The following is a 25,620-nucleotide window of genomic DNA, read 5'->3' on the forward strand; positions in this document are numbered from 1 at the left end:
TATTGACATATATTATTTGAATATAAAACATTGTTGGACATACCTTATTTGGATGTAAACTATTGCTAGACATACCTTATTATATTGGACGTAAAATTATATCACAGTTAGAGATGGACTATTGGACTCATCCCATTACTGGACATATGACACTTAATTAATTGCATTCTAATGAACATCACTTAACACACATAATAATAACGTTCAACCTATCATTTAATCAAAGCTATTATGCTAAGCATATTATTTATATATTTCAACTATTATCTAATTTGTAGGCTTAAAAATACACCGGAAGCCATTGGTCTATGCGGCCCAATATCGAGTTCCGGGTTGAACTCTCCAAAACAAATCTGAGCTTAGCAAAGTCACACCTCCAGTGAAAAACATGTGGCTATGCGCAAAAACCGCTCCCGACACAATCTTTTTATTTTTTTTTTTGTTTAGTGAAATGAATACAAATTAACAATACCAAAGAAAGCATTACATAAAACCATTTTGTGAATACATGCCCGTTGTGATTCTGAGATGATAAATGGATGTAACCAAAATTGCTTTAATAATTAATGATAGTTATTTCCTCACGTATGCAGCGCAGGTATTTTGACGAAGAGACACATCCTGTTATGAATTAACTCATGGTCCAAACTGGCTGTTGTGTTGGCCAGGCCTAGGGGAAAATGAAAAATGCAACCCTAATTTGAGAAATTGTGATAATATCTTTTCCTTAACTAAAACAGCAAGGGGTAGATACAAAGGTAAATTTACAACCTTCAATCTCATCTACTGATTCAGTATTGCATAGTGCAATAACCCAAGCTATTGTACTGGATTTGGATCTTGTTAATTAAACTGTTAAAGTAGCCTTTTCTTTGCGTAGCATCCTGTTAAAGTAGCCTTTTGTTTATCAAGTGTGTAGCTACTCAAGGATGTTCGCTTCAACCTCCATGCTATTTTAATAACAAATCAAGACAAAAGTTAGATTCTAAAGGAATGAAAAGATATGAGCGCAGCGTCAATTTGTCATGCAAAGTAAACACTCAAGTCCCAACGCCTTTTTATAATAGTAGTATAGTTTACCGTATATTAATAGTCTTCAATATATAATGATTCTAACTTCAAAAGGTTGGCTTAGTAGTTCCTAAAACTTTATGATATACATTAGATTTTAGGTTTGAAATCTCTTACTAGCATCTAGGGTCACCCTAGAAGAATTTCTCTTTGTAATAACTTAATGTGTGTGAGACAACATGACTTCACATGTCTAAAAAAAAGTCAAATACTCGAAGAAATCTAAATATCTTTGTTTCTAAAAAAATAATAATTATTATAATGATTCTAAAAGTAAAAAAAGTCTTCAACATAATCATAGAAGATTATTCATTACAACATGCAGAGCTTTTATTTATCACTTCAAATCACAAACATAAACCACTAGAGAGTGACAGTTGAGAGCACATCTCATACTCAATTCTTTTAAGGGTCATTACAATAAATTTACTTGTGATTAGACCTGAATTCATATTACTTACCTGTGGTTAAGCATCACTTTACCCACTTAAAGTTTGTTCTGTTTGTACATTTGTTAAAAATGGGGTAAATATATATTTTTGCTCCCCTTTTATATTTCTCGCCTCCCAAAAGAGAAACACAAAAAAAGAAGAGAAAAAAAGATAAAAAAATGCCATTTGTGAAAGTTTATGACTTGGATCAAGCACAAAATGTATTTGTAACACTCGTAAGAAAATAACACAAAAAGAAAACTTTACTTACCACTCTATCCATTATTTATTCATATTTGATTTCATTTCTTTTTAAAGAGTTTTTGGATGAAATTATAATGATTTCATATTCATCCAAACAAGAGGGTCCAATAGAATAATTGAAAGTTTAGACTAAAATGTGATAAGACCAAACAATTAAGGATAAATTATAATTTCTCCAAACAAAATAATATGATTTTAAATGACGTGATACAATATAGATATTTAGATTTATAGAAAAATCATTACTTTAAATGGGCTCTCATCAAGAATGTGAGTTTTAATTAAGAAAATAGTGATAAATAAATTTTCATCTATGTAACTTTTTAATAAATTTTTGTATTTTTATTTGGAAATAGAAAAATACATTAAATAAAATATAATTTTAGAAAAAAATTAAAATAATTTTAGACATATTAAAATATCATTTTTTTTATTAATATCAAAGAAGAAAAGGTGGACTATATATATATATATATATTTGAGAGGCAGAAAATGGTGATAAATACTTTTTGAACTACTTAATTTTGCCATTTTATTAAAACCCCATCCCCTCTCTCTTATGGTGTGTGTGTGTGTGTGTTTTTTTTTATTTATAAAAAACTTAGTATAGATTTTAATTTTGTACTTATCTTTGTTATCAAAAAGAAAAGGGCATTATCTTACATATAATTATTGCAAAACAGAAGAAAACATTTATCAAAAAACAAGGAAAACCAAATTTTAGGTGTTGTCCTGCAAATCGAACTACATACCTTCAATTTACAGGACATGAAAATAGGAATGGCAACAAGATGGGTATGAGGTGGGTTTTGTTAGGATTTGTGCCCTTAAATCCTATTGTATGATGCTATGTATGATATTATGTGTAAGATTATGTATGACATGATGTATGACTTAATATTGTGATTGATAAAGTTATTTTATTATTATCTAAAATAATGGTAATATGAATATTTGGACATTATCATATAGTCCATGAGATGCATAGTATGTGATTTAGTTACAAAAGATATAAATCACAAGTTCTTTGTAAACTCAGAATTTATAGTTCGTAGTCTGTAGTGAAATTGGGTATTTCATCTGCGAAGACTATAACGTATCAACTAAGATGATTTGTCTTGATCATGGAAGTGGAGACTTCTAATGGATATGTGGATATGTTTTAAGAGTTAAGACATATTAAACTGGACCGCTGTGAGATTTATTATTCTCCTAACGACTGTCAATTGAATAATAAATCTCGCGACTTCTATTTGCATGAACTCTTAATCTTGAGAAAATAATGGACCTGATCATGAGATGTAGGTTGCTTTGATATATCAGGAGTAAGATCTAAAATGACGATCAAAACCTCAGTATGTTGGACAATCACATTTAGTGTTGATGGAACATATATTTTCAAGATGGAATTCATAGTCTCTTGATGGAATTCATAGTCTCTTGAGATAAGTTTAATGGGTTTGGTTATTTAGTAAGAAATTACTAAAGTATATATTTATGAAATTTATGAAATTATATTTCATAAATATATGATGAATAACTTTAAAGGATTAAACCGGGTACTCAAGGATAAGATGTAGTAATTTACAAAGTGGCAGTTTAGATTCATGACTTTGTGTAACTACGAATATTTTATGAAGGTTGCTTTGATATATCAGGAGTGAGATCTAAAATGACGATCAAAACCTCAGTATGTTGGGCAGTCACATTTAGTGTTGATGGAACATATATTTTCAAGATGGAATTCATAGTCTCTTGACGGAGATATAAAATATTCTCTTGAGATAAGTTTAATGGGTTTGGTTATTCAGAGTGTTAAGCCTAACCACTTTAGTAAGAAATTAATTAAGTATATATTTATGAAATTTATGAAATTGGATTTCATAAATATATGATGAATAACTTTAAAGGATTAAACCGGACACTCAAGGATAAGATGTAGTAATTTACAAAGTGGCAATCTACATTCATGACTTTGTGTTACTATGAATATTTTATGAAGGGGTTGCATGTATAATAAAGTTTTGGGATATAATTTATTAATAAGGATTAGAGTGCAATTATATATATATATATATATATATATATATATATATAGTGGTATTAAATATAATTAATGGGAACTTTGAACTTGTCAAGAGTTGATGGAAAAGCCCAAGGCCCATTGGAGCTAGTGTCTTATTGGTCCCACTCCAAGCCACACACTAAAACCCAATTGGGAAGGCCCAATAGGCCAGCCCAATTGGAAAGGCCCAATAGGCCAACCCAATTAGATAATTAGTTAGTTATAAAGGGAGAAACATAAATAATTTTTATTAGTAATATAAGAAACGGTGTGTATGTGAGAGTGAGACACACTTTCATTCTCCCTTTGAAAACTAATTGAGAAACCACACATCTTGGGAGTAAAGTGGAATTGGAGTGAAGATTAAAAATGTTTCTAAGTGCTTCTAATATTTTTTTTTTGAATTTCTCTACACCAAGGTACGCTATCTTGTTCTTAAATTCTGAAATTTACATAGTGCATGTTATCAATCATGAATGAAATAGATCATTGTTTGTTGCTTCCGCTATGTGTTTTGTATGAGATACAAAACCAGATTTTTCCAACAGGTTTCCCACTCCCTACCCCCAATTAGATAATTAGTTAGTTATAAAGGGAGAAACATACACAATTTTTATTAGTGATATAAGAAATGGTGTGTATGTGAGAGTGAGACACACTTTTATTCTCCCTTTGAAAACTGATTGAGAGATCAGACATCTTGGGCATAAAGTGGAATTGGAGTGAAGATTAAAAGTGTTCCCAAGTGCTTCTAATCTTTGTTTTGAATTTCTCTACACCAAAGTACGCTATCTTGTTCTTAAATTTTGAAATTTACATATTATACGTTATCAATCATGAATGAAATAAATCCTTGTTTATTGCTTCCGCTATGTGTTTTGTATGAGATATAAAACCAGGTTTATCCAACAGGTTTCCCACTCCCCACCCCCACCCCTGCCCCACTCTCGCTTTGGGGCAAATTTTTTTTCCTACCCTATTCTAGCGGATACTTTTGATACCCATCTCATCACATTCAATTATATATATACATATATATATGTATAATTTATTAAAAAATAATTTTGAATACATTAAATTAAAACACATAAAGCTTAAAAAAAATTAACATTACAAAACATTCTCAAAGCATAACAGTACAACAATAAAAGTATTAAAAAATACAAAAACAATTCAAACATAATAATATAACAAATAAATAATTTAAATCTTAAAACATAAAAACATAAATTCAATGATACAATATTTAAAAAATCATAAATGTAAAGTTTGAAGGGTAAAAGCACGTATATACGCCTTATAGAGTTATTTAGTAAACCAATAAAAAAATATTTTATAATAGTTTAAATATAAACAGGCAGGTATCTAGAAAAATGTTAATCTCATCCCCACCCGATTTACTATGCGGGTGTAAAACTGGTCAATTAAAGGCGGGTGAGATAGGCACAAGTGGTGGCGGTTTAAATTGCATGTCATCCCTTATCACTGTGTACGCTACTGATGGAATTCGTTTCAACCTCCATGGGAAAATATCAATAAAGATTCGAAAGTAAAGGATCAACGTCGTATTTGCACATTATCAATTTGTAATGCATATTAAACATTCAAAAGCTGTGGTTTCGCTGGATAATAGACCGGGACAGTGGGAGTCAAAGAAGATTATTACAATACACATAATCTTTATTTATTCCTTCAAAAATCGGATACATATGCCGCCAAAAAGTCGCAATTGGGAGGACATCTCACACTCAATTCTTTTACATATATATAAGATGAAAAAAGAAAAAAATGAATAGATGAATAAAACACATATCATATATATATATATATATATATTGTTCTCTTATTTAGCATCAGCTGCATAAGCATATAGCTGCTATATTAATTAAGGAAAATGCTAGTGGGTTTACTTATTAGTGGTTAGTGCAAGTAAGCTTGGAACAATGCCTTCGTCGTGGCAGCAGAGGAAAGTGGTGTATTTCTCCATGTAGTGGTGACACTCAGGACACTTCATCTTCTCTGGGATTTTTCCAGCATAGTTTGAGAACTCAAAGCGGCAACAAGGGTGAGAATTACCACGAAGCGAAGCAACATAGTTTTGAAAAGCAGTGTCAAAGCCCTGCAGTGCCACCTTTTCTTTCCATTGTTCATACTCAAACAAGGCAGGCCAGAGAATGCTTCCATGCTCATTAACCAACACACTAGACCCTCTGCTAAGCACAGCCCATGTACCCTCTCTGTCAAAGCTAAGCACCCTCTTGATTTGTTGCATCACAAGGTCGTGTTCCTCATCCTTGCCTAGCTGAATCTTTGAGAACAGCATGCTCTCAAGCCTGGTCCAAAAGAACCATATTGTGGCTGGGTCTTGCCAGCAGGTACTGAGTTTTTCCTGTACAATGTTCGCTATCACTCGCTTTACTTGCTCCTTTTTTGTGGCTTTTCCTACATACACCATCTCTAAGGGTATGCGTACAGCCGCTGCAACTGCTTTCGCTTGCCTTGTAAATTTCCGAATCCACTCCATGTCATCCCCTCCGTACACGAAAATGTATTTTCCGTCTTTAATCTGTTCAATGAAAAAGAGGGAAATGTGAATTACTATGATAAATCCTTATTATTCAAAAAATTTAATTTGTTAGGAAATAGTTAATTTAATTATATAATCATTATCCTAACTTTTTTTTTTCTTAAATTAAGAGTGTTTGTGCGCAAACACACACACACACACATATATATAATTACCCAGCTCAATATGGTTGCGTCAATGCCATCCACCAACAGCTCGAGCCTCCAAGCCTCTTCTCTCCAAAGAGCTTCTTCTCTCAAGGTAGTGAAAGGGAAAGCATGGCTTCCCCAAATCCACATCATGTGAATTGCATTGGGGGACACCACTCTCCCTTGATGGTCTAGGACTACAAGGATAGGCTTGTTCCTGAAATGCCACTCCTCCCTGATGAACTTGACAGATGCCTTTGATATTATGGAAGGGTGGTACACTGAGTACCATGTCATTGGAGCTTGCAACTCCTCAAAATGCGTTTGCTTGGCATCAATCAACTGGTCCACAATGGGGATCCACACAACCTCATACGGACTCTGAAGCCTCATTTCGTGGAGCCTGGACTCGTTATAACTTTGTTCAAGAACTGACAGCTCATCTTGGGTGATATCTAGACTTGAAATGAGCAATAACACATTCTTCCTCCTAAGAACATCAAGGTTAACCTGATTTTCCCAAAATGAAACAGCCATATATAGATAATCATATAACTAATAATATTATCACAACTTAAAAATTAAGACCAAGTATATATATGCAATGTGCTAATAGTAGAAATTGTAATATCATTAATGTGTTAGAAGAGCCGACCCTTTTCTTGGTGGTACCATCAACAAGTGCTAGCACATCATCCCTAGGGCAAATTAGGGCCTTGAGAACTCTCATGTTGTCCATGTGGATCATTTTAAAGAGTTCGACAAGCATTTGATAAGATTCAATATCCCTCCTCTCCTCTGCATTGAATAGGAGAATTTCAGTACATATGGGTGGTATCTTATGTAACAGAAATATGTCGAGTCCATGTATGTACAAAAGAGTGTTGTGCTAATTGTATGCAATTGTATAATACTTCTATGCATTCATTTTTATATATGGCATTGCATGGTCTATAACGCAGCATAAAACTGGCTTACCAATGTATCGAACACATTCTTCCATCTTCTTCTTGAGATGTTCAAGTATGGTTTTGAGCTTGTGGGTAAGGGTGGATAGCTCCCATGCTTCTGAGGTGGATAACGCAAACCTGCAATCAATATCCATTTTGAAGTGTTATTGTTAAATGCCTTACAAACATTTTAGTATTTACACTACTTATAACACAATTTAGATCTCTTTTTTATTAGTGTGTAAATCAATTACAATCTACAAAAAATTTTAAGAAATGAAATAAACCTTTTATAGGATATACTGTATCTAAATTTAAGGATCTGCATGAGAATTGTAAATTGGGATGGACAGGAAAAAGCCATACTCATAACCCATGTTAGTGAAGCTAGAAATCTGAGATGCGCAGGCCACAATACTCCTGATACTCCAATACACAGCAGTTGGAATATGGGTCATGGCTGAGGCTAATGCTGGTACGTCCGTTGTGATATAAATGGATGGTAGATCTTTAAACTCAATGACACACCAAGTCACTTCTAATATGGTCCTGATTAGATCATTAAGTGCATCGAACCGGGGTTTCAGTGGGACTGCGTGCTCAATGATGCCAGGCACTTGTTTCAGGATCGCCATTGCCTTGGCAAGTTGGTTTGTCGAGTAAATCTGTGCAAGAAGCCAGAATTCTCCATAGTTCAATCCAAATGCCGCTAGGGCCAGCACCAACTTAGCGTCCCATCCATAGTGTGAGACCATGTTACATATTGCCACTGTGGTTTGGTGTGCATCTGTGCCACCCAAAGCCTTGTATGCAAGCTGAAAATTCATTTATATACCATTTCAAACAGTTTAAGGTAGATGTACAATTGTTTTATAGACCTATTGTTTTAAAAAAATTTAGAATTTTTTTTTTAATTTCTATTATTATGTTGATGTAAATATAGATGGGGCAAAATTTTATAATCGTGATTTGTTATAACCTCGCAGGCAATTCGGTCAATGGTATATGACAGAGCTTCCAGCGTGGCAAGAAAACTCGTATGGTGGGTCTTGTCATCAAAGCCTGGATCAAGGTATGTTTGGGAACCCTGTACAGAAGCACAAGCAATAATTAGAAAATGAAAACAAAGAATATACAACTGAATGCTTTCAATTCAGATAAATTACATATATAGATTTCCAACCAAAAAATTACTTGTATACATATATATCTGCTGCATCATGCTTGATGTTGTGAACCCGCATATGTATAAACTTATATATGAATGTAATAAGATTATAAAAATATGATTGGTATAACTTAAATAATATAATAAATGAATATATGTATCATTTTTTTACCGGTAATACATTAGTTTGTACAACTTATTTAATATAGTAAAATATGTACTATTATACCGTTGTTAAGAGGGTGTCTGGAGTGAGAGTGGCACGTCGAAGAATGTCTTCAACAAGGCGAAGAAGGGGTTTGACATCAATGTCTCGGCCATCTGGAATATGGGATCCCAGAATATGACTGATCAGCGCATTGTCATCAGACATCGTAAGCATGCTGCGGTCACCTTTGATCAGTTGGTGCGTAGCATTAGATGCCAGCTTGCTGAGTAGGGTGGATGGCTGCAAAGAATCCAGTGGGGTGGATCGTTGCCAAGCCCCAAGATTGGTTTGTGGGTTGGGTTGCTGATAAGGAACAAGGCTGGTTTGTTGGTTGGATGGCTGAAATGGAACTTGTTTTGTTTGTGGGTTTGGTTGCTGCACTGCACCAGAATTGGTTTGTGGGTTTTGTTGCTGCAATGCATAATTGGCTTGTGGGTTAGGTTGCTGGTATGTACCAGCTGGGTTACTGGTTTGCTGCACAGAACCCAAGTTGGAAGTTGGCTGCAAAGGACCCAATTGTTGGCCAGGTTGCAACAATGGAGTAGCTTGTAATAGCACATTGCTAGCTTGGCTTGGTTGCTGGGCGGGAGTGGTGGCATTTGGATTCTGCACAGGACCAGTTACTGCCTTGGTATCCATGTTTCAGAATAACAACAAAGAAAAAGAAGGTTGGATACTCTTGGACAAGGGTAAAGGGAGAGAAGATTTGCTCGTGTATTTGACATCAGTTTAGGCTGGCCTTTATATAACCATGAGAAAAGGAATAAAGCCCAGCTAGCTGCATCAACTTCCTTGCTTCCATTGCGGTTAAAACTAAACGTTACGTGGAAGCTTTAGCTTTTGTGGTCCCAAGTTGTCTCGCCATCTTTTGTCATGATCCTGAATTAGCAACATGAATGAAGTTGGAACCAAATTTGGATCCAGACCATTTCGGGTTATGGACCATTTTTACACTTATAATTACTCAGTAAGTATGTGTGTGTGTCTTAACTAATATATTAGTGTCACAACTTGACCCCCTAAACAAAAATTCCTGATTCTGCCGCTGGGGACAAATGACCATTCATTGAGACTAAATCAAAGACAATGTTGATTGATCTTTATTTTGATTCAATCAAGTATATATATGATAAATTTGACACATATTATACTAATACAACCCATAAAATGCTTATAACATTTCCAACGCAGGAGATCATTTTTTTTTAGCTACTTTCACCAATATTTAAATAAAGCATTATATGAGTCAATTTTTTAGTCACTCCTTAACACAAACAAGTGACAACTTGACGTTATTCTTTCAAAGAGGAGAGTACAATCCAACTCAGGCCAACCTCAAACGATTGGCAAGTCCCATTTTTATTTGGACTCAGTGTTAGCCAACCACCCGCTTAACAAAATCCATTTTTCTAACATAATTGATTATTGGATTTTTATTTGAAATAATTTCGTTATATAATATGTTATATAAAATGTAGCATGAAAATCTTGTAAAACAATATTAACACAACATCAAATATAATTACTAAAAGTTACAAGCTAATGTGCTAATGAATATGATTTGTCATTGGTTGTAAGATTTTTATGGTAAAACCTATAATATTTCTAGCATCATTCAATTTTGTGATAGTGATTTGTTGTAACCTCATTAGTAGTTTGGTCGATCGTAGATGATAGGTTCTTAAGAAAGGCAACTTCCTGCAAAAAAAAAAAAAAAAATACATGCACTAATTAGAAAATGGAAACAAATATAAAAGCTAGCCTACAAAACTAAGAGTTGGCTTTTTGAAATATTTGAGTTAGTTCAATGATGCTCTTAAAAAAAAAAAAATTGGTCTAATATTTGTTGAGAACAAAATTTTCACACCACATGGCTTCATTTTATTGGCGACTCGCACCACGTTAACACTATCATGGATTTTGGAAAAATCTCTTTTAAAGCCCAAAAGAGTCCATATTCACAAAATGACTGAAGCCCGTGGTCCAAAACTCATGGCAATATAATCTCATCAAAGTCCATAGTTCGAGCTCATGGCATAACATCTCATTTTCGGCTCATGATCCAAGCTCATGAGTCTCATCGGGGGAATTCGGGAGTCGTGGTTTGGAGGGCCAAGAATTATGTTTAGTAAAGCTCTAGTAGTTCAAAATTGATAAAGGAAAGCATGTTGCTTGGCATGTCCTTCCCAATTCCCTGAGCTGTAATTATAGTATTTCATATATAAATTATATTATTATTTTCATTTAAATCAATTCCAAGCACATGGCTAAATATATATTAATATCTCATATCTAGCATTAAATGCTCTCCTTAGTCTCCAAGATTTGGTTAAAATACAAAAGACCATAATTACATCTTTAAAATTTCATCAAATATCAACTAACTAGTCTATTACTTACCAAAATTATATATGGACTAAACATATAATTTTTCAAAAGAGGAAACTTGGCCAAAAATACCAACAGCAGCTCCAGCAGAAGCTGCAACATCATCTGCAGAAACAGCTCCAACAGAAGTTGCAGTAGCTCCAATAGGTTGACCCATGTCCTAAAATGACATCACTTACTCATTAATGTCCAATCCTAGCAGCTTGCTATCATACCTAAAGAAGTAAGGATCCCATAAAAGAAATCCTACCATTTTAAGCTAAGATCCTTTGCCTCCAGCTGTAGTACCAGAAACAGAAGGATCACATAAAGATTATCTTACCATTTTTAGTCAAATCATGAATTTAATGCGAAATATTTTCCTCCAGCAAAAGATGTCATTTAGATGACATCATCCAACTATAACCATTGTGACTGACAGCTGTAATAGTAGCTCCAATAGTATTAAAGTCTCAAACTTTCTTTTTTTTGGCTAAAAAAACAAAAACCCACTAATGAACCAATTACTTTGTCAAATTTTTTTCCTTATTTGCTGAATTTCCCTTCAACTAATTCTAATCTAGTTACATACTTGGCTCTATATAAAAAAGACCAAGCCACACATATTAACACACCATCCATCCCTCTCTCACCCCCTTATTCTGAAACTTCATCATTTTGCTGAACAAAAGCACATCTCCATCTCTTTCTCTATTTCTCTTACAATACCTCTCTTCTTAGAAAGCAACATAATCCATGACAAAACACAAAAAACCACTCCAGCAGCAACTATGAGCTCATGTATTACTATATTTGACCTTCATATTATCTACCTCATACTCCAATATATTTTACAAACACATTCCTCACAAACCATCCATACATACTTCTTACATATATTTTTAATTCATCTTACAAACACCACATCTCACAAAACATATATATATATATTTCTTGTCATTCCCATACATCTTAAAAGATACCAAACACTCTTCCAAGAACACATTACAAAAGCCCTTTCTCATGGAAGGCATATGAACATCAACACTAAAGCCTTTTTCTTAAAAGGCACAAAGACTTCATATTAAAGTCATTATCATTGAAGACATACATTTCTAATACTTAAAGCTATTCTTATGAAATGCACAAACTTATGAAATTAAAAGCCCTTCTTATGGAAGGCAATATCACTCATACTTGACTAAAAACTAAAAGAGTATTACATGGAGAAAATCATTGAAGTGCATGATTAAGGGGACAAACTTAACCAACTGATGCACACGGCTGGACATGTTCTCTCTCCCTCCAGTTGCACCCATTTTTCCCTTTCAATCATTAAGTCACCATGAAAGGACTCACTTCATCATGCTGCTAAAATATTATGTCCATTGCTATTATACAACTAGAGCTACCAACTGTGAAGATAAGTCATTATATTTTTTTATATTATTGAGTATGTTTTAATTTATTATCATTGTACTATTGTATTTATATTATTCTGTTGCTAGAATGTTATCAGCTCCTTAATGCTATATGGCTAGACCCACAAACTATGAACCTCACTAACGTTATATGGCTGGAGCCACAAATCATATAAAAAACAAAGTGATATTGTACAGCTGGAGTCAGAAACATACAATATAAGTCAATCTCTCTATATTCAAGATTACATCATTAAGTATACATTAACTCATTACTATTGCACGTTGGATGCAAGTTACTTTAATATCATCTCACTATTTAATAAAACATGATTTCACTAATACTTCATTAATGAACATATATATTAATCAATTGAGATACCACCTATTGACATGTATTATTTGGACATATACCACCTATTGACATATATTATTTGAATATAAAACATTGTTGGACATACCTTATTTGGATGTAAACTATTGCTAGACATACCTTATTATATTGGACGTAAAATTATATCACAGTTAGAGATGGACTGTTGGACTCATCCCATTACTGGACATATGACACTTAATTAATTGCATTCTAATGAACATCACTTAACACACATAATAATAACGTTCAACCTATCATTTAATCAAAGCTATTATGCTAAGCATATTATTTATATATTTCAACTATTATCTAATTTGTCGGCTTAAAAATACACCGGAAGCCATTGGTCTATGCGGCCCAATATCGAGTTCCGGGTTGAACTCTCCAAAACAAATCCGAGCTTAGCAAAGTCACACCTCCAGTGAAAAACACGTAGCTATGCGCAAAAACCGCTCCCGACACAATCTTTTTATTTTATTTTTTTGTTTAGTGAAATGAATACAAATTAACAATACCAAATAAAGCATTACATAAAACCATTTTGTGAATACATGCCCGTTGTGATTCTGAGATGATAAATGGATGTAACCAAAATTGCTTTAATAATTAATGATAGTTATTTCCTCACGTATGCAGCGCAGGTATTTTGACAAAGAGACACATCCTGTTATGAATTAACTCATGGTCCAAACTGGCTGTTGTGTTGGCCAGGCCTAGGGGAAAATGAAAAATGCAACCCTAGTTTGAGAAATTGTGATAATATCTTTTCCTTAACTAAAACAGCAAGGGGTAGATACAATGGTAAATTTACAACCTTCAATCTCATCTACTGATTCAGTATTGCATAGTGCAATAACCCAAGCTATTGTACAGGATTTGGATCTTGTTAATTAAACTGTTAAAGTAGCCTTTTGTTTATCAAGTGTGTAGCTACTCAAGGATGTTCGCTTCAACCTCCATGCTATTTTAATAACAAATCAAGACAAAAGTTAGATTCTAAAGGAATGAAAAGATATGAGCGCAGCGTCAATTTGTCATGCAAAGTAAACACTCAAGTCCCAACGCCTTTTTATAATAGTAGTATAGTTTACCGTATATTAATAGTCTTCGATATATAATGATTCTAACTTCAAAAGGTTGGCTTAGTAGTTCCTAAAACTTCATGATATACATTAGATTTTAGATTTGAAATCTCTTACTAGCATCTAGGGTCGCCCTAGAAGAATTTCTCTTTGTAATAACTTAATGTGTGTGAGACAACATGACTTCACATGTCTAAAAAAAAGTCAAATACTCCAAGAAATCTAAATATCTTTGTTTCTAAAAAAATAATAATTATTATAATGATTCTAAAAATAAAAAAAGTCTTCAACATAATCATAGAAGATTATTCATTACAACATGCAGAGCTTTTATTTATCACTTCAAATCACAAACATAAACCACTAGGGAGTGACAGTTGAGAGCACATCTCACACTCAATTCTTTTAAGGGTCATTACAATAAATTTACTTGTGGTTAGACCTGAATTCATATTACTTACCTGTGGTTAAGCATCACTTTACCCACTTAAAGTTTGTTCTGTTTGTACATTTGTTAAAAATGGGGTAAATATATATTTTTGCTCCCCTTTTATATTTCTCGCCTCCCAAAAGAGAAACACAAAAAAAGAAGAGAAAATAAGATAAAAAAAATGCCATTTGTGAAAGTTTATGACTTGGATCAAGAACTCTAATAGAGCACAAAATGTATTTGTAACACTCGTAAGAAAATAACACAAAAGGAAAAATTTACTTACCACTCTATCCATTATTTATTCATATTTGATTTCATTTCTTTTTGAAGAGTTTTTGGATGAAATTATAATGATTTCATATTCATCCAAACAGGAGGGTCAAATAGAATAATTGAAAGTTTTGACTAAAATGTGATAAGACCAAACAATTAAGGATAAATTATAATTTCTCCAAACAAAATAATATGATTTTAAATGACGTGATACTATATAGATATTTAGATTTATAGAAAAATCATTACTTTAAATGGGCTCTCATCAAGAATGTGAGTTTTAATTAAGAAAATAGTGATAAATAAATTTTCATCTATGTAACTTTTTAATAAATTTTTGTATTTTTATTTGGAAATAGAAAAATACATTAAATAAAATATAATTTTAGAAAAAAATTAAAATAATTTTAGACATATAAGAAATATCATTTTTTTTTATTAATATCAAAGAAGAAAAGGTGGACTATATATATATATATATTTGAGAGGCAGAAAATGGTGATAAATACTTTTTGAACTACTTAATTTTGCCATTTTATTAAAACCCCATCCCCTCTCTCTTATGGTGTGTGTGTGTGTGTGTTTTTTTTATTTATAAAAAACTTAGTATAAATTTTAATTTTGTACTTATCTTTGTTATCAAAAAGAAAAGGGCATTATCTTACATATAATTATTGCAAAACAGAAGAAAACATTTATCAAAAAACAAGGAAAACCAAATTTTAGGTGTTGTCATGCAAATCGAACTACATACCTTCAATTTACAGGACATGAAAACAGGTGGGTTTTGTTAGGATTTGTGCCCTTAAATCCTATTGTATGATGCTATGTATGATATTATGTGTGAGATTATGTATGACATGATGTATGACTTAATATTGTGATTGATAAAGTTATTTTATTATTATCTAAAATAATGGTAATATGAATATTTGGACATTATCATATAGTTCATGAGATGCATAGTATGTGATTTAGTTACAAAAGATATAAATCACAAGTTCTTTGTAAACTCAGAATTTATAGTTCGTAGTCGGTAGTAAAATTGGGTATTTCATCTGCGAAGACTATAACGTATCAACTAAGATGATTTGTCTTGATCATGGAAGTGGAGACTTCTAATAGATATGTTGATATGTTTTAAGAGTTAAGACATATTGAACTGGACCGCTGTGAGATTTATTATTCTCCTAACGACTGTCAATTGAATAATAAATCTCACGACTTCTATTTGCATGAACTCTTAATCTTGAGAGAATAATGGACCTGATCATGAGATGTATGTTGCTTTGATATATCAGGAGTGAGATCTAAAATGACGATCAAAACCTCAGTATGTTGGGCAGTCACATTTAGTGTTGATGGAACATATATTTTCAAGATGGAATTCATAGTCTCTTGACGGAGATATAAAATATTCCCTTGAGATAAGTTTAATGGGTTTGGTTATTCAGAGTATTAGGCCTAACCACTTTAGTAAGAAATTACTAAAGTATATATTTATGAAATTTATGAAATTGGATTTCATAAATATATGATGAATAACTTTAAAGGATTAAACTGGGTACTCAAGGATAAGATGTAGTAATTTACAAAGTGGCAGTCTACATTCATGACTTTGTGTTACTACGAATATTTTATGAAGGGGTTGCATGTATAATAAAGTCTTGGGATATAATTTATTAACAAGGCTTAGAGTGCAATTATATATATATATATATATATATATATATATATATATATAGTGGTATTAAATATAATTAATGGTAACTTTGAACTTGTTAAGAGTTGACGGAAAAGCTCAAGGCCCATTGGAGCTAGTGTCTTATTGGTCCCATTCCAAGCCACACGCTAAAACCCAATTGGGAAGGCCCAATAGGCCAACCCAATTAGATAATTAGTTAGTTATAAAGGGAGAAATATAAAGAATTTTTATTAGTAATATAAGAAACGGTCTGTATGTGAGAGTGAGACACACTTTCATTCTCCCTTTAAAAACTGACTGAGAAACCACACATCTTGGGCGTAAAGTGGAATTGGAGTGAAGATTAAAAATGTTTCTAAGTGCTTCTAATCTTTGTTTTGAATTTCTCCACACCAAGGTACGCTATCTTGTTCTTAAATTCTGAAATTTACATAGTGCATGTTATCAATCATGAATGAAATAGATCATTGTTTGTTGCTTCCGCTATGTGTTTTGTATGAGATACAAAACCAGATTTTTCCAACAGGTTTCTCACTCCCCACCCCCAATTAGATAATTAGTTAGTTATAAAGGGAGAAACATACAAAATTTTTATTAGTGATATAAGAAACGGTGTGTATGTAAGAGTAAGACACACTTTCATTCTCCCTTTGAAAACTGATTGAGAGACCAGACATCTTGGGCATAAAGTGGAATTGGAGTGAAGATTAAAAGCGTTCCCAAGTGCTTCTAATCTTTGTTTTGAATTTCTCTACACCAAAGTACGCTATCTTGTTCTTAAATTTTGAAATTTACATAGTGTACGTTATCAATCATGAATAAAATAGATCCTTATTTATTGCTTCCGCTATGTGTTTTGTATGAGATATAAAACCAGATTTTTCCAACAGGTTTCCCACTCCCCACCCCCACCCCTGCCCCACTCTCGCTTTGGGGCAGATTTTTTTTCCCACCCTATTCTAGCGGATACTTTTGATACCCATCTCATCACATTCAATTATATATATACATATATATATATATATATATATATATATATATATATAATTTATTAAAAAATAATTTTGAATACATTAAATTAAAACACATAAAGCTTAAAAAAAATTAACATTACAAAACATTCTCAAAGCATAACAGTACAACAATAAAAGTATTAAAAAATACAAAAACAATTCAAACATAATAATATAACAAATAAATAATTTAAATCTTAAAACATAAAAACATAAATTCAATGATACAATATTTAAAAAATCATAAATTTAAAGTTTGAAGGGTAAAAGCACGTATATACGCCTTATAGAGTTATATAGTAAGCCAATAAAAAGATATTTTATAATAGTTTAAATATAAACAGGCAGGTATCTAGAAAAATGTTAATCTCATCCCCACCCGATTTACTATGCGGGTGTAAAACCGGTCAATTAAAGGCGGGTGAGATAGGCACCAGTGGTGGCGGTTTAAATTGCATGTCATCCCTTATCACCGTGTACGCTACTAATGGAATTCGTTTCAACCTCCATGGGAAAATATCAATAAAGATTCGACAGTAAAGGATCAACGTCGTATTTGCACATTATCAATTTGTAATGCATATTAAACATTCAAAAGCTGTGGTTTCGCTGGATAGTAGACAGGGACAGTGGGAATCAAAGAAGATTATTACAATACACATAATTTTTATTTATTCCTTCAAAAATCGGATACATAAGCCGCCAGAAAGTCGCAATTGGGAGGACATCTCACACTCAATTCTTTTACATATATATAAGATGAAAAAAGAAAAAAATGAATAGATAAATAAAACACATATCATATATATATATATATATATTGTTCTCTTATTTAGCATCAGCTGCATAAGCATATAGCTGCTATATTAATTAAGGAAAATGCTAGTGGGTTTACTTATTAGTGGTTAGTGCAAGTAAGCTTGGAACAATGCCTTCGTCGTGGCAGCAGAGGAAAGTGGTGTATTTCTCCATGTAGTGGTGACACTCAGGACACTTCATCTTCTCTGGGATTTTTCCAGCATAGTTTGAGAACTCAAAGCGGCAACAAGGGTGAGAATTACCACGAAGCGAAGCAACATAGTCTTGAAATGCAGTGTCAAAGCCCTGCAGTGCCACCTTTTCTTTCCATTGTTCATACTCAAACAAGGCAGGCCAGAGAATGCTTCCATGCTCATTAACCAACACACTTGACCCTCTGCTAAGCACAGCCCATGTACCCTCTCTGTCAAAGCTAAGCACCCTCTTGATTTGTTGCATCACAAGGTCGTGTTCCTCATCCTTGCCTAGCTGAATCTTTGAGAACAGCATGCTCTCAAGCCTGGTCCAAAAGAACCATATTGTGGCTGGGTCTTGCCAGCAGGTACTGAGTTTTTCCTGTACAATGTTCGCTATCACTCGCTTTACTTGCTCCTTTTTTGTGGCTTTTCCTACATACACCATCTCTAAGGGTATGCGTACAGCCGCTGCAACTGCTTTCGCTTGCCTTGTAAATTTCCGAATCCACTCCATGTCATCCCCTCCGTACACGAAAATGTATTTTCCGTCTTTAATCTGTTCAATGAAAAAGAGGGAAATGTGAATTACTATGATAAATCCTTATTATTCAAAAAATTTAATTTGTTAGGAAATAGTTAATTTAATTATATAATCATTATCCTAACTTTTTTTTTTCTTAAATTAAGAGTGTTTGTGCGCAAACACACACACACACACATATATATAATTACCCAGCTCAATATGGTTGCGTCAATGCCATCCACCAACAGCTCGAGCCTCCAAGCCTCTTCTCTCCAAAGAGCTTCTTCTCTCAAGGTAGTGAAAGGGAAAGCATGGCTTCCCCAAATCCACATCATGTGAATTGCATTGGGGGACACCACTCTCCCTTGATGGTCTAGGACTACAAGGATAGGCTTGTTCCTGAAATGCCACTCCTCCCTGATGAACTTGACAGATGCCTTTGATATTATGGAAGGGTGGTACACTGAGTACCATGTCATTGGAGCTTGCAACTCCTCAAAATGCGTTTGCTTGGCATCAATCAACTGGTCCACAATGGGGATCCACACAACCTCATACGGACTCTGAAGCCTCATTTCGTGGAGCCTGGACTCGTTATAACTTTGTTCAAGAACTGACAGCTCATCTTGGGTGATATCTAGACTTGAAATGAGCAATAACACATTCTTCCTCCTAAGAACATCAAGGTTAACCTGATTTTCCCAAAATGAAACAGCCATATATAGATAATCATATAACTAATAATATTATCACAACTTAAAAATTAAGACCAAGTATATATATGCAATGTGCTAATAGTAGAAATTGTAATATCATTAATGTGTTAGAAGAGCCGACCCTTTTCTTGGTGGTACCATCAACAAGTGCTAGCACATCATCCCTAGGGCAAATTAGGGCCTTGAGAACTCTCATGTTGTCCATGTGGATCATTTTAAAGAGTTCGACAAGCATTTGATAAGATTCAATATCCCTCCTCTCCTCTGCATTGAATAGGAGAATTTCAGTACATATGGGTGGTATCTTATGTAACAGAAATATGTCGAGTCCATGTATGTACAAAAGGGTGTTGTGCTAATTGTATGCAATTGTATAATACTTCTTTGCATTCATTTCTATATATGGCATTGCATGGTCTATAACGCAGCATAAAACTGGCTTACCAATGTATCGAACACATTCTTCCATCTTCTTCTTGAGATGTTCAAGTATGGTTTTGAGCTTGTGGGTAAGGGTGGATAGCTCCCATGCTTCTGAGGTGGATAACGCAAACCTGCAATCAATATCCATTTTGAAGTGTTATTGTTAAATGCCTTACAAACATTTTAGTATTTACACTACTTATAAAACAATTTAGATCTCTGTTTTATTAGTGTGCAAATCAATTACAATCTACAAAAAATTTTAAGAAATGAAATAAACCTTTTATAGGATATACTGTATCTAAATTTAAGGATTTGCATGAGAATTGTAAATTGGGATGGACAGGAAAAAGCCATACTCATAACCCATGTTAGTGAAGCTAGAAATCTGAGATGCGCAGGCCACAATACTCCTGATACTCCAATACACAGCAGTTGGAATATGGGTCATGGCTGAGGCTAATGCTGGTACGTCCGTTGTGATATAAATGGATGGTAGATCTTTAAACTCAATGACACACCAAGTCACTTCTAATATGGTCCTGATTAGATCATTAAGTGCATCGAACCGGGGTTTCAGTGGGACTGCGTGCTCAATGATGCCAGGCACTTGTTTCAGGATCGCCATTGCCTTGGCAAGTTGGTTTGTCGAGTAAATCTGTGCAAGAAGCCAGAATTCTCCATAGTTCAATCCAAATGCCGCTAGGGCCAGCACCAACTTAGCGTCCCATCCATAGTGTGAGACCATGTTACATATTGCCACTGTGGTTTGGTGTGCATCTGTGCCACCCAAAGCCTTGTATGCAAGCTGAAAATTCATTTATATACCATTTCAAACAGTTTAAGGTAGATGTACAATTGTTTTATAGACCTATTGTTTTAAAAAAATTTAGAATTTTTTTTTTTAAATTTCTATTATTATGTTGATGTAAATATAGATGGGGTAAAATTTTATAATCGTGATTTGTTATAACCTCGCAGGCAATTCGGTCAATGGTATATGACAGAGCTTCCAGCGTGGCAAGAAAACTCGTATGGTGGGTCTTGTCATCAAAGCCTGGATCAAGGTATGTTTGGGAACCCTGTACAGAAGCACAAGCAATAATTAGAAAATGAAAACAAAGAATATACAACTGAATGCTTTCAATTCAAATAAATTACATATATAGATTTCCAACCAAAAAATTACTTGTATACATATATATCTGCTGCATCATGCTTGATGGTGTGAACCCGCATATGTATAAACTTATATATGAATGTAATAAGATTATAAAAATATGATTGGTATAACTTAAATAATATAATAAATGAATATATGTATCATTTTTTTTACTGGTAATACATTAGTTTGTACAACTTATTTAATGTAGTAAAATATGTACTATTATACCGTTGTTAAGAGGGTGTCTGGAGTGAGAGTGGCACGTCGAAGAATGTCTTCAACAAGGCGAAGAAGGGGTTTGACATCAATGTCTCGGCCATCTGGAATATGGGATCCCAGAATATGACTGATCAGCGCATTGTCATCAGACATCGTAAGCATGCTGCGGTCACCTTTGATCAGTTGGTGCGTAGCATTAGATGCCAGCTTGCTGAGTAGGGTGGATGGCTGCAAAGAATCCAGTGGGGTGGATCGTTGCCAAGCCCCAAGATTGGTTTGTGGGTTGGGTTGCTGATAAGGAACAAGGCTGGTTTGTTGGTTGGATGGCTGAAATGGAACTTGTTTTGTTTGTGGGTTTGGTTGCTGCACTGCACCAGAATTGGTTTGTGGGTTTTGTTGCTGCAATGCATAATTGGCTCGTGGGTTAGGTTGCGGTACTGCACCATAATTGGTTTGTGGGTTTGGCTGCTGCAGTGCAAAATTGGCTTGTGGGTTAGGTTGCTGGTATGTACCAGCTGGGTTACTGGTTTGCTGCACAGAACCCAAGTTGGAAGTTGGCTGCAAAGGACCCAATTGTTGGCCAGGTTGCAACAATGGAGTAGCTTGTAATGGCACATTGCTAGCTTGGCTTGGTTGCTGGGCGGGAGTGGTGGCATTTGGATTCTGCACAGAACCAGTTACTGCCTTGGTATCCATGTTTCAGAATAACAACAAAGAAAAAGAAGGTTGGATACTCTTGGACAAGGGTAAAGGGAGAGAAGATTTGCTTGTGTATTTGACATCAGTTTAGGCTGGCCTTTATATAACCATGAGAAAAGGAATAAAGCCCAGCTAGCTGCATCAACTTCCTTGCTTCCATTGCGGTTAAAACTAAACGTTATGTGGAAGCTTTAGCTTTTGTGGTCCCAAGTTGTCTCGCCATCTTTTGTCATGATCCTGAATTAGCAACATGAATGAAGTTGGAACCAAATTTGGATCCAGACCATTTCGGGTTATGGACCATTTTTACACTTATAATTACTCAGTAAGTATATGTGCGTTTGGGAGCGCGCATGCGCACAACTTATTTTTGGAAATTGGAATATGCAAATTTAAATTAGAGGTGGCAAAATTCAAAACGACCTACAAATAATATGATATAACATAAAGTTAGCAGGTTATGAGTTGATATTTGATAGGTTTGTGTTCTATTGAAGTTGACATGACTGGTCCATTTAATAAATGTGTTGACTAGTCCATTTAATAAACTTGTTGTGTTCGTATCCAATACATAGAATCTGTTTGACTTGTTTAGCTAAATGTCATTTTACCAATATAACTTTCCAAAGCCTAGGTATATAAATTCATTTCTTTCCTAGTAGCAATCTCTAAAACCGCATGGCTGCCTCTCACTCTCAAACCTTAATCTCACCTCACCTCACCTTATTTTCTTAGTCATCATCACCCTTTTGTCATTGCGGTGCCAAGCTGCTATTGCCTTTGTCTTTTACTTCTCTCATCACTTGAAACCCTAGTCGTTATCGTCCTTTACTTTCATTTTTGAACTCTCTGTTACTATTAAATCATCAATGTCGTCTTTTACTTTTACCTTTGCCTATTTTCTTTTAACTGATTGTTGAGATATGACATTAGCTGTTGTGGTTTATTTCATTTGACATATTGTGATTAATTGTTTGTAATATATATTGAGAAGCGTTTTAGTTGTAAATAATTATTTGTGATGTTGTTACTCTATTAGTTCTGAATCTTATATGAAATAAAAAATCTATTTTGTTTGGTTTTGCATAATTCCGATCAATTGTATTAATATTAAAATTTATATTTTTGTAAATAAAATATGATTAATGGGTTGACATGACAACCTATTTAATAAATAAATCGAATTAGGATTGAAGAAATCTAATTCGTTTAATAATATATTGAATTAGTGTCAATTCACATAATCAAATACTAATGAATTGATATAACACAAATCCGACATCCAATCACGAATTGTCACCCAACATATAGGATTTTGTTCATGTAATGGAATGTTTTAATCAATGCCAACCATTTAATAGTCAAATTGTTGGACATTCCTGGGTCAAGATAAGACACGGGTTCAAACCTTGGGATTTGTTGAATGTGGGTCGGTTTTGAGTCTTTTGACTCATTTTCCTTGGCTTTATGATTTAAAAGCATGGTATGCATCATGTGGTATCAGAAGGTAGGTAGAATATACAGTGTCAAGTCAACACTATGTGACCGTTTGGATCCAGATGAATTTTGCTGCGTTTTGTGTTTTCTCCTCTTTTTTTTTTTTTTTTTTTTTCCAACGTGCATGAACAGTAACTGGTACTATTCATGCACGTTATTTCATTGTGCGGGAGACAAAGTTACTGTTCACATACTATTTACGCACTGTTCATAGGACCCACAAGCACTTTATTCAGAAAAAATATTAAAAATGGGTTCCACAGCACTATTCACACATTTAAAAATTATTTTGCTACAGTGTTTTTAGTTTTCAGCAATAAGTTCTATCCAAACGGACCCTGTATATTCAAGCCCCATCTGAATTTCAGTGTCAAGTTGACACTTTTATGAAATATTTAGATCTGTGAATTGTGCGGCTGTGATGATTACATCATTCATCATTTTATCATTTTTTTTAAGAGTCACTATTAACCATAGAATTTCTAAGGTGTAATTTATTATTTATACCTAATTGATTATACTGTTCTAGTTAGCTTAAGGAAATTTTAAGAAGTCTTAGGCTATACATAGATCAAAATTATTATGTCCTGAACAAAAAATCATGAATTATAAAACTCGGTTATGTGTGAGGAAAGTAATAAGTATACTAGAATGCCCATTTGTTGGCATTTATTTTCAAAAGAAATTTGTTTGTAAATCACTTTTTGAAAATAAATTATACCCAATTTTACTACTTAGGAAAATAAATGGCATTTGAAATAAGTGCAGCTAATTAACCTCACTTCTTTAGAACATTAGCATCATGTGGTACATCAAATACCAAAAACCCTTTCACATGAGATGTTCTAAGTGCCAAAATATTTGGCATAGATGAATAGTATAGTTCCAAATTTAGAATGGTACAGACACAAATACTTAAAAAAAAAAGTATGTTTTTATTCTTTTTCTCTCTCCTCTTTATAACTTTTTTTTCTTCTCTTTCTTTTTTCTTCTTTCTTCTCTCTCTCTCTCTCTCTCTCTCTCACTCTCTCTCTCTTTTTCCTGTCACTCTCTCTTTCTCTCTTTCTCTCTCTCTTCTTTCATCTTTTTTCTTTCTTCTTAGAATGCCTCTCCCTTTCTTTCTTTTTTGTCTTTTCTTTCTTTATTCTATTTTCTTTTTTCTCCTCTCTTTCTCTCTTTGGGTGTCCCATGATGAAGTAGGTGACCTGTGACCCACCATGGAGACCTACCATGACGGCAACCTGCAATGACGACCCTCTTCTCCCTCTCTTTTAATCTCTATCTCTATTTTATTGGCTGATTTGGGTTTTTTTTTTTTTTTTTTTTTTTTTTTTGGATTTGAAATTTGTAGGAGGATTTGGGCAGTTGTGGCTGTGGGTTTATGGTGGTAGTGGCAGTGAGCTTATTGTGGGTGTTTGGTTGAATTCGATTGGGTTTGTGGCAGTTGTGCCTGTAGGTTTGTGGCAGTGGCAGTGGTACTTGTGGGTTTGTTGTGCGTATTTGACTGAATTTGATTGGGTTTGTTTTGAGTTGTGGAGGATGTGGAGATTGTGTGGTGGAGGATGTGGTGGTTGTGTGGAGGATGTGGTGGTGACCACTGCACTGGTTATGTTTTTTTTTGGGTTTTGTTATTAGTTAATATTATTTTAATGTGTTGTATATCTTATTTTAATTATGAAATTAGAAAATAGAAGATATGATGTAGGGTACATTGTAAAATGGTGTGTTAAAGTTATAAAGTAGCCTTTTGATATGTTAAAATGACTTATTTTTGCAACAACTAATGCTAGTGCTATTAGGAAGCAATAGCAAGCTAGAATTACAATTTCCTCTTCCTTGTT

General features: G+C 33.8%; 2 protein-coding genes across 2 annotated transcripts; both read right to left on the reverse strand.

The window, feature by feature from the left end:
- Window positions 1–5,732: 5,732 nt before the first annotated feature.
- Window positions 5,733–9,511, reverse strand: LOC142622429 (protein SIEVE ELEMENT OCCLUSION B-like). Its single transcript, XM_075795891.1, has 7 exons — window positions 8,894–9,511; window positions 8,476–8,583; window positions 7,863–8,311; window positions 7,525–7,634; window positions 7,202–7,344; window positions 6,574–7,056; window positions 5,733–6,397 (listed from the first exon to the last, which is right to left on the reverse strand). The coding sequence occupies exons 1-7, from the start codon at window positions 9,509–9,511 to the stop codon at window positions 5,738–5,740; spliced, it is 2,571 nt and encodes an 856-aa protein (XP_075652006.1). The 3' UTR covers window positions 5,733–5,737.
- Window positions 9,512–18,397: 8,886 nt separating this feature from the next.
- Window positions 18,398–22,338, reverse strand: LOC142642141 (protein SIEVE ELEMENT OCCLUSION B-like). The gene is made up of 7 exons (XM_075816499.1): window positions 21,593–22,338; window positions 21,174–21,281; window positions 20,559–21,007; window positions 20,221–20,330; window positions 19,898–20,040; window positions 19,270–19,752; window positions 18,398–19,093 (listed from the first exon to the last, which is right to left on the reverse strand). Exons 1-7 carry the CDS (start codon window positions 22,277–22,279, stop codon window positions 18,434–18,436), a joined length of 2,640 nt encoding a protein of 879 aa, XP_075672614.1. The 5' UTR covers window positions 22,280–22,338; the 3' UTR covers window positions 18,398–18,433.
- Between the last annotated feature and the right edge of the window lie 3,282 nt (window positions 22,339–25,620).

Source organism: Castanea sativa, chromosome 1 (assembly GCF_040712315.1).
Source record: "Castanea sativa cultivar Marrone di Chiusa Pesio chromosome 1, ASM4071231v1".
In the NCBI taxonomy this organism is placed as follows: domain Eukaryota; kingdom Viridiplantae; phylum Streptophyta; class Magnoliopsida; order Fagales; family Fagaceae; genus Castanea; species Castanea sativa.